Genomic DNA, 10,439 nt, shown 5'->3' with positions numbered 1-10,439 from the left:
GTGCTCCTAAAAAGAGCAGCATTTGTGGCTTATAAACCTCACAGACACTGCTATGCACTTTAAACATTTTTATGATCGTGAATTTTTCAAACAAATATCTTCTCTTTGATAATGCCCAAAGCTGGATTCAAACTCTCCCTCTGGGGTCTTCAGGAGGTTTCAATCAGGTTGTCTGTTACAGCAATTGTCAACAGGCCCGCACCGGCACGGGATCGATTCCCGGCCATGGCACCGATTCCCGGCCATGGCACATTGCTTTTAAGTTGATTTCATTTATCGGAGTTGAATCTTGTTTGATTTTTTTGAAGGCGTTTCACCTCTCATCCAAGAGCCGTTCTAGGCAGATTTGATGATATGGCGCTCATAGGCTATATAGCCTTTTCTTTTTGGGGGGAATGGATTGGAGGCTGCTCCAACATTGAGGTTTGGACTGTGACAAAGCAAAATGGACAACCTCCACCAGAATAAGTGTTTCAAGAAATAAGTTTGAGTGTATTAACTTCAAAGGCCATTTTCTTGCACCTGCTCTCGCTTACGGCCATACCACCCTGAGAACGCCCGATCTCGTCCGATCTCGGAAGCTAAGCAGGGTCGGGCCTGGTTAGTACGTGGATGGAGACCGCCTGGGAATACCAGGTTCTGTAAGCTTTTTGCACTCCTCCACTTTACGTCCATCAGTAACTCACCTGTACTTGGACATTCTTCACACATTCATGTTTAAATGGTGTTTAAACACTTGTAATGGTTTTTAACACTCAAGTCAGTGTTTTCAGATTCTGTGATTTCACACTGGACAGAATGTGAATGAGTTACATCTACAAATCCTCTTTACTTAAACAGAAGTTTCTACATCCAAAACACACATCCCCCTCCATCCCTGATTAACTCAAATAAAAGCGGAACAAACTCAGTACCAACATGAGATTAAAAAGATGCAAACAGACATATTGCTCAGTGCTTTTTAATAGAAGAAATCAGAATGATAAGCATCAATTATGCAGGTGTGTTTAAAGAAAACACTGGAACATTCAACCTGGGAACAGAACCTGGATTTTTTTTAAAAAGACCCTAAACAAACTAAAGAAAAAAATCCCCTAAAGCAGCAATTGAAGAGTTGATTTTGTTCAGCTTCTTTGTAAAGACTGAAAACCAAATATCCATAGCGATCCGTTCACAGCCTTGCATATCTCAACTTTAGTGGACGGGAGTCCAAGCTGGTTGGGGCTCTTGTTCTGGGTAGGGGGGCTCAGGTCTGGGGTGGGGCACGCTTCCGTGGGGGCATCATCAAGACCTGTGCGTACGTCAGTTTGGAGCCCACCTGAAAAGTCAGAGAACCAGGATTTAGTTTCCACCATGAGCATCTTTGCAACAGGTCTGCTATAACCTGGGCTATTTGTCCTGTCAGGAGTCTTGAACCCGAGAAATGTTGATGTGTCTGTGACCAATCGGGACATTCACTTTATGAATGAGTAACATAAATAGACACAATTAAATCAAGCATCAAATTAAGCATCAAAAACAACTCAACACCCAAAACTTACTTGCTGTCCTGGCGGATGAGCTGGTTGGTGGTCAGCCTTGGTCTTTGAACTCTGCTCCAGACCCCTGAAGAGGAACAGGTCTCAGGTGTTACCAAGTGCTCCACAAGTGAAATAAAGTGTGAGCGAGGGTGGGGGCCATAAACTTACCGATTCAACATTGGCCCACAATTCTGAGCCTTGGAGGGCTGGAGCTCCGACACTGGCCCTGGGGTGTCCACACCGCCCCCCCTCTGGGGGACCCAGCCTGGGGTGTGCCCTGGGACCACACCGTTGCCTTCGGCTTGTCCCCGCTGTTGCCCCCCAGCCATCACCCGCCGCTCAGGACAGACGGCGTCAATCTTGGAAGATGGAGTAGGAGCATCTCCACCAGCACCAGGGGGCAAAGTTTGAGTGCCAACATCCTGACACTCAGGTCTCGGGGTGCCCAGGTCTTCGAGTGTTTTATAAAAGCAAATTGAGACTGAGGGACCATCGCCCTCTTCTCGGCTTGGGATTTTCCTTACGCGGGAATTCACAGGAAGCCACGGACGTTGGAGCGCCGCATTGTCCTGCCAGTCGATCTCGGATTTGGTGAATCCACGGTGAGTTTGTTGAACGATATGTGGCGAGTCCTGTGGTCAGACGCACATTGACCTCGCTCAATAGAGACAGTTCAGGAGGTGGTGGTAATAAACCAGTTTCTGGTTCAGGAAGTGGTGGTAATAAACCAGTGTCTGGTTCAAGAGGAGGTGGTAATAAACTGGTTTCTGTTTCAGGAGGTGGTGGTAATAAACCAGCTTCTGGTTCAGGAGGTGGTGGTAATAAACCAGTGTCTGGTTCAGGAGGTGGTGGTAAAAAAACAGTTTCTGGTTCAGGAGGTGGTGGTAATAAACCAGTGTCTGGTTCAAGAGGTGGTGGTAATAAACTGGTTTCTGGTTCAGAGGTGGTGGTAATAAACAAGTTTCTGGTTCAGGAGGAGGTGGTAATAAACTGTTTTTCAGAACCGTGGATGGACCAGGCTCATCTGTTGCACACTGGACCGGTTTGGACGGCTTTGACCATCGAGAGTGTTTTCCTCTCCGCCTGTGCTCAGTCTGGGCAGCGCCACACGGGGATGTGATTCCAGGGTTCCTCACATGTGCCACTGCCGTCTCCTTTAACCTCCTCATCCAAGCATGCATGCTGGGTTACTGCGGAGGTGTGCTGCCTCAGCTCCACCGTCTTTGTGCTCCCGTCTAACGAAGGGTGGGAGTTCTGACAGACTGCTGTCGCTGTCGCTGTCACTCCACTCGTCAGAAGAAGTGCTACAGGAACAGCCCATCTTCTGCAGCCTGAAGCAGAAACAACAAAAAGCCACTGCCATGACCACACACACTCTAACAGTCATGAACAGATCCATTCACTGCTCCCGCCTCATGGAGAAAGAGGAAAGTCCCGCCTCGCCCCCTCCCCAGCCCAGACTAGCACAGGTGAGGGGCTCACGCCCCTGCCAGTCATCAGGGCGTGAGCAAGGCCCAGTTAGGCTACAGTTTGAGAGGGGCCGGCACATGCTACACAAGCCCCGCCCCACCTGCTTCGCTGTGACTTGCATCAACCAGCCTAACCCTCATGTGCACGAGCCCCGCGCACGAGACTGCACTGACACGAAGAAGCGCAACCACATTAGCAGAATTGGATTTATACTGAGAACATTTAGACTTTGGTAAAGCTGCCAAAGCGGCGGCAGATCTGATGGTGGTTTCAGCTCAACCTTTAACGGGTAATGTCTGTAGGTGCAGCAGCACACTTTAATATGAAGATTTTTTACTTTGAATCAAAGCTTACAACCCAAAATGGCCTTTTATCTGTGATGACCTCACAAAAAAAATCTCATGCGAAGTATTTAAGCTGGTGTGCTTCGCATTAAAGCCAAAAACGTAAATGTATGAGTGGGTTAAATTGCTGCATATATGACGTACTGTAAATCTTGTACAGAAAATAATTAAATATTGTGATTTTACCCCACCATGTTCCAAATTATTAACCAAATATTTTGCTATGATTCTTCTACGATGGTGATGCAACCGTTAAGCGTTAAATTGAATGTTAAACAACGGGCAGGGGTAGCAATTCTCGTTGCTCCCCAGCTCAGTGCCTGTATATTGGAGTTTTCCCCGGTGGATGAGAGGGTAGCCTCCTTTCGCCTTCGGGTGGGGGGACGGATCCTGACTGTTGTTTGTGCCTATGGTCCAAACAGCAATTCAGCGTATCCACCCTTTTTGGAGTCCTTAGAGGAAGTGCTGGAGGGTGCTCCTTCTGGGGCTCCCTCGTCCTCCTAGGTGACTTCAATGCTCACGTTGACAGCGACAGTGTGACCTGGAGAGGTGTGATTGGGAGGAACGGTCCACCTGATCTGAACCTGAGTGGTGTTTTGTTATTGGACTTCTGTGCTCATCTCAGATTGTCCATAACAAACACCTTGTTCAGGCATAAAGGCGTCCACATGTGCACTTGGCACCAGAACGCCTGAGGCTGCAGATCGATGATCGACCTTATGGTCGTGTCATCGGATTTGCGGCCGCATGTTCTGGACACTCGGGTGAAGAGAGGGGCGGAGCTGTCAACTGATCACCACCTGGTGGTGAGTTGGCTCTGTTGGTAGGGAAGGATGTCGGACCCAAACATATTGTGAGGGCCGTCAGGCTGAAGAAGGAGTCGTATCGGGCCTTTTTGTCCTGTGGGACTCCTGAGGCAGCAGATAGGTACTGGCAGGCCAAGCGGAGAGCAGCTACGGCGGTTGCCGAGGCAAAGACCCGGGCATGGGAAGAGTTGGATGAGGCCATGGAGAACGACTTCCTCGACGGCTTCGAAAAGGTTCTGGACCACCATCTGGCATCTGAGGAAGGGGAAGAGGGCACTGTCAACACTGTGTATAGTGGCGATGGTGTGCTGCTGACCTCAACTTGGGATATTGTGGATCAGTGGAAGGAATACTTTGAAGACCTCCGTAATACCACCATGCACCTTCCAGTGAGGAAGCAGGGCCTGTGGACCTGGGAACAGACTCACGTATCTCCGGGGCTGAAGCTGCCGAGGTAGTCAAAAAACTCCTCGGTGGCAAGGCCCCAGGGGTGGATGAGATCCGCCCAGAGTTCCTTAAGGCTCTGGATGTTGTAGGGCTGTCGTGGTTGACGTGGCGACTCTGCAACATCACGTGGACATTGGGGACGGTGCCGGTGGATTGGCAGACCAGAGTGGTAGTCCCTCTTTTTAAGAAGGGGGACCGGAGGGTGTGTTCCAACTATAGGGGGATCACGCTCCTCAGCCTCCCTGGTAAGGTCTATTCAGGGGTACTGGAGAGGAGGGTCCGCCAGATAGTCGAACTTCGGATTCAGGAGGAGCAATGTGGTTTTGGTCCTGGGCGTGGAACGGTGGACGAGCTCTACACCCTCAGCAGGGTCTTTGAGGGTGCATGGAGTTTGCCCAACCAGTCCACATGTGTTTTGTGGACTTGGAGAAGGCGTTCGACCGTGTCCCTCGGGGGGTCCTATGGGTCCTTCAAGAGTATGGGGTGCCGGGCCCCCTGATACACACCGTCCACTCCCTGTACGATCGGTGTCAGAGTTGGTCCACATTGCTGGCAGTAAGTCGAACTTGTTTCCGGTGAGGGTTGGTCTCCGCCATGGCTGCCCTTTGTCAGTGATTCTGTTCATAACTTTTATGGACAGAATTTCTAGGTGCAGTCATGGTGTTGAGGGGATCCGGCTTGGTGACCTCAGGATCGCGTCTTTGCTCTTTGCAGATGATGTGGTCCTGTTGGCGTCATCGGCCCGTGACCTCCAATGATCACTGGATCGGTTTCTGAAGGCTGGGATGAAAATCAGCACCTCCAAATCCGAGGCCATGGTTTTCAAACGGAATAAGGTGGAGTGTCTTCTCCGGGTCAAGGAGGAGATCCTGCCCCAAGTGGAGGCGTTCAAATACCTTGGGGTCTTGTTCACGAGTGAGGGAAGAATGGAGCAGGAGATCGACAGGTGGATTGGTGCGGTGTCCGCAGTAATGCAGACTCTGCAGCCAGTCAGTCAGTCAGTCAGTCAGCCAGCCAGCCAGCCAGCCAGCCAGCCAGTCAGTCAGTCAGTCAGTCAGTCAGTCAGCCAGCCAGTCATTAGCCAGTCAGCCAGCCAGTCAATCCGTCAGCCAGCCAGCCAGCCAGCCAGTCACCCACCCACCTGATTCAGCTGTCTGTCTGCTTCCTGTCCCTCAGAACCATGAAGCTTGTCTTCTTCCTCTTGCTGAGTGCTGTCTGTCAGACCTCCAGTCAGTCAGTCAGTCAGTCAGCCAGCCAGCCAGCCCCCACCCACCTGATTCAGCTGTCTGTCAGACCTCCAGTCAGCCAGTCAGCCGGCCAGCCAGCCACCCACCTGATTCAGCTGTCTGTCAGACCTCCAGTCTGCCACTGGGTAAAGAAAGCTGCCTTTAATCTGCAGTCTAGAAGAATTCAGAGGGATTCAAATGTGCCAGGATGAAGAAAATCTCCCCTCTGAATGTGTTGTGCAGATGAAGCTGAAGGCAGCGATCTTCATCATGTGGAGGGGACAATGATCATCCAGTTGATGAATCTGGAGAGGCCAGCGGTAAGTCAGAAGCCTCAGAGAGAAAAGTGTCTCTCAGCTCTATTTGCTGCTCGTCAGCAGGGGCAGTAGAAGAGGACCAAGTCCGACAGTTTCCAGTGGACGCACATTTACTTTTTTTCTCTTTTCATCTGGAGAATGTCCATATATTTGACACAGACAGTCTTTAAATCAGATGATCTCCTGAGTCAAAGACAGGAACACAACAACATGATCAAAGGTTTAATCAGAAGCATTTAGAAGCACCTGACTGACGTGTGATACCCTTTTCTTCAGAACTCTGCCCGCCAGTATGTGGATGAAGGTTTTCTCTCCATGACAGCTGTCAAAGGTTGGACTTTACTTCTGTCTTTCAGTTTATTAAGTTCATCTGTTTTGTTCACTCTAACGTGAATATTTGATGCTCTTCCAAACTTCATGTTATCCAGCAGCTGTGTTGTCATGACAACAGAGGACAACACAGCTGAAACAAGTCTTCTATCATCATCATCATCACCAGCAGCAGTTTGATGCCTTCTACCAGTGAATCTATCAAGCTTTACTTCTGTTGTTGCCATGGTGATTTTGAAGCTGATGATTTGTTTGATTGACAGCTATAAATAAACAGTTGCATCATCTTCTGGTCTTCATTTGATTCAAAAATAAAGAACAAATGCTGAATCCTGATGGTCAACGCATGGATCCAGGCTCATTTAGAGGACTCAGACAGGAGCTGAATGTGACCTGGCAAAAGGGTTAGCAAAAGTGGCTATTGTGTCCTTCAGTCCAGATGGGTGATGCAGTGAGTCAGTCTTTCAAATGAACCCAAGCCCATGTTTTGGTTGAGGGTTAGTTAATAAATTGGAGTGATATATTGTTGCCCCGAGGAATATGATCATTAATATGGGCAGGAGGTTAGGAGGACGCAATACGTTAGCCAACGGAAGCTCCACTCGCCCAACTAAATGCTGGTTCACCTGTCTTTGTATTGATCCAGGAACCATAAGGAGCTCATTGGATAAAGACCAATGAGAATTCAGGAAGGAAGGTCAATGAATAACATTTGTCTCATTCTTGATTAACTGATTATAGTTATTACGCATAAGTGATTCAATTTTTCAATTCAATTCAATCTTTATTTATATGGCACTTTTCATACACTGGGTAGCACAAAGTGCCTCACAAAGGATAAAAACAACAAGAGAAACAAGAGAATCAAGAAAAGGACACACACACAGATACACACACACACACACATGCATACACAAATCAAACACCACACAACAAAAAGCTGAGACATGGCTGGGCACCGAGACCTGAGGCGAAGGAGACGCCACCTTTGGAGGCCCACCAGGCCGAGGGAGGTCACGGTCCGTGACCACAGGTGGTACTCGCCACAGACGACACCCCCTGACCCGGACAGACCGGAGGCTCCACACCAAGGCACAGAGCCCCCTAACCACCCAGGCCAGAGTCGACAATGGGACAGCACCCCTAGTGGTAGACCGGAAACATCTCCCAGCCTGGCAGCCCCCATGAGGAAACACTATGAGGAAACCCCATGAGGAAACACTGGAGCTAAAAAGGAAGGACTGAAACAGTAAATGGGATAAAAGGTATAAAAGCTAAAAACTGAGAAACTAAGAACTGAGGGAGTAAAACAGTAAAAGTATCAAGTCAAATAAGGATAAGACATAAAAAGCATGACAACATAAAAGAAATTAAAAATAATCAGAAAATCAATTAAAGGCCTGATTAAAAAGGTGTGTCTTGAGCCTCTTTTTAAAACCAGCAGTCTCTGCGGCCCTGAGGTTTTCCGGCAGGCTGTTCCACAGTCGGGGACCAGAATAACTGAAGGCCGCTTCCCCGTGCGTTTTAGAGCTTACCTGTGGGATGGTTAAAAGGCCGGTGCCGGAGGACCTCAGAGTCCGCGAGGGTTGATAGAATAAAAGCAGGTCAGATAAATAAGTCGGGCCAAGACCATTAAGACATTTAAAAACGAATAAAAGAACCTTAAAATCGATCCTGAAACGCACGGGTAGCCAATGCAGCGATTCTAAAACCGTGTGAATGCTCCCACCCTCTGGTCCTCGTCAGCACCCGTGCAGCTGAGTTTTGTAATAATGTAGGTTGGAGATGCTCTTTTTTGGAAGACCAGAGAGCAGGGCATTACAATAATCTAGACCACAAGAGATAAAAGCGTGCATCAGCACCTCCGTGCTGGCCTGAGAGAGAAACGGCGGACTCTGGCTATATTCTTCAGTGGTAAAACCCACCTTTGTTATGTTTTTGATGTGTGGGATAAAACTAAGCTCAGAGTCAAAGATCACACCCAGATTTCTGACAGATTGAGATGGCTTAAAATCCTTTAATTTTGGTACAAGTTTCTCTCTGACCTTCAGGACCAATAACTAAGACCTCTGTTTGGTCCTGGTTGAGCTGTAGGAAGTTTTCTGCCATCCATGACTGGATATCTAGAATACAGTTAAAAAGGGCATCAACTGGCCCTGTGTCACCAGGAGCCACGGCGATGTACAGCTGCGTATCGTCAGCATAGCTGTGGAAGCTGATGCCGTGGCTCCTGATGACGTCCCCAAGAGGAAGCATGTAAAGATTAAAAAGGCTTGGACCTAAGATTGACCCTTGGGGAACGACCACAACCTCCTATCTTTAGTATCTGCGCCAACTGGTGGTCTTTTGGGTTGAGGATAACAGTGATCTATATGTAGCTATATGTAGCTATAGCGTCATTGGCCTCCACTCCAGCCACTCCTGGTAGTTCCTCAAAAACACTGAGTTTCTAGTGGATGCACAATCTGTGGAAGCCAACATAGAAACTTCTGAAGAGCCAAAGTTCTTGCAACAAAAATATAGTCCCCAATTAGGTTGTTTTGTTATCACACGACCCCGTCCCCATTATCTTAAGAGAATATAAAGAGATGAGTGGAGACAGAAGAGAGAATGAGACGTTTTTGGCGCGTGTCGCTCTTGATTTAGTGTTTATTTTGCAGTAAACTTAAAGGAGGCCTTTTCACTTTATGTTTGATTAAATTTAAGCTATATCCATTCTTGACATCTTTAAATTTACACTATTCATGGGAGTTTTATTTGGTCATTTTGCTTCTTTTTATTTCCTATTTCCCACATTTATTCATAGTTTTTATTAGATTGCAATAAATCCTATAACAATGAACAGACTGACTAAAGTCTAATGACCGCGGCGTCCCACCGATAGCCGTCATTCTGATGGGTTTTTGCTGGCTGCAGCTGAAATATTCCAATGCTCCATGTCACAGAGACAGTAAATACTAAACCCTAAAGATTCTGAAGGCATGATGTAAAATAGTAACGTATAATACAGACATTTGAAGAGACAATTAAGAGAATGTTTCCATGCTTATAAGAGTGGCCGAGGAGCCATTTAGAACTTTATAAAGATGCATTGTGTGATACCAGGAACTAATTTAACTTCAAGGCGAAGCTGCTTCTGCTTTGTCGACCATCGACTGATCTCCTGAAAGTCCACCAGCGCTTTTTAAAAACTGAATTTTTCATCTATGGAGGGAGTAGACGGCAGATGTTTCCACAGATGCTCTTCACCAGTGGTCAGTGAGTGATGCAGCAGATGAGCGGGAGTTGACTGGCTTCAACCAGCTACTGACTCAATGTCTCCAGCCCATAGTGTGGATTCTCTACGAGATCAGACAGCAGCTTCACTCCTGAATCCTGCAGCTGGTTCCAACTCAGGTCCAGTTCTCCGAGATGGGAGGGATTGGACCTCAGCGCCGAGGCCAGAGAGCCACAGCTGATCTCTGATAAGCTGCAGCTAATCAATCTGAAAAATGCAGGATGAGGTTATACGGTGCAGGTCTGCTGTTATCTGCGTCAGTACTAAACCTACGTTAGTTCTTAGTTGGGTCAGACCTGAATTCACGATATTACAAGGAATTTTTTAATGTGGTGCATCACAGCAGTGTTGAGAACAGCCTCACTTCACCATCTTAGCAGCTGGTATATAGGTAAAAATGAAGACTGACCTGAGCCTCTCCAGTTCACAGTTTGGACTCTCCAGTCCAGAACAGAGGCGCTTCACTCCTGAATCCGGCAGCTGGTTCCCACTCAGGTCCAGTTTTCTGAGATGGAGGGATTGGACCTCAGCGCCGAGGCCAGAGAGCCACAGCTGATCTCTGATAAACTGCAGCTCCTTATCTAAATAAAGAAGGGAAACTTTTATAAGGTTATAAGTGAAACCAGTATTCATCTGAAAGGTAATCAGAGGCATGATCTGTAAATATTTAATTTAGTTACAGGTTAAAAAATGATAGTAATA

The 10,439-nt window shown here is 47.7% G+C and overlaps 1 protein-coding gene, 1 long non-coding RNA gene and 1 other non-coding gene across 3 annotated transcripts in view; 2 read left to right on the top strand and 1 right to left on the bottom strand.

Moving 5' to 3' along the window:
- The first annotated feature begins 530 nt into the window (after window positions 1–530).
- Window positions 531–648, top strand: LOC130525095 (5S ribosomal RNA). Its single transcript, XR_008950375.1, has one exon. It is a non-coding gene; the product is annotated as a 5S ribosomal RNA (ribosomal RNA).
- A 5,309-nt stretch (window positions 649–5,957) lies between these two features.
- LOC130523626 (uncharacterized) lies at window positions 5,958–6,747 on the top strand. Its single transcript, XR_008949947.1, has 3 exons — window positions 5,958–6,133; window positions 6,407–6,461; window positions 6,559–6,747. It is a non-coding gene; the product is annotated as an uncharacterized LOC130523626 (long non-coding RNA).
- Window positions 6,748–9,224: 2,477 nt separating this feature from the next.
- Window positions 9,225–10,439, bottom strand: part of LOC130523564 (NACHT, LRR and PYD domains-containing protein 12-like) — a 99,758-nt gene continuing 98,543 nt past the window's right edge. Inside the window, exon 7 of the mRNA XM_057028909.1 lies at window positions 9,225–9,944. Coding sequence (XP_056884889.1) covers window positions 9,764–9,944 — 181 coding nt within the window. The 3' untranslated portion in view covers window positions 9,225–9,763. The remainder of the gene's footprint in view (window positions 9,945–10,439) is intronic.

This window comes from Takifugu flavidus, chromosome 4 (assembly GCF_003711565.1).
Source record: "Takifugu flavidus isolate HTHZ2018 chromosome 4, ASM371156v2, whole genome shotgun sequence".
Taxonomy (NCBI): domain Eukaryota; kingdom Metazoa; phylum Chordata; class Actinopteri; order Tetraodontiformes; family Tetraodontidae; genus Takifugu; species Takifugu flavidus.
The sequence above is the reverse complement of the archived record's forward strand: the minus strand, read 5'-3'. Positions and strand labels throughout refer to the sequence as shown.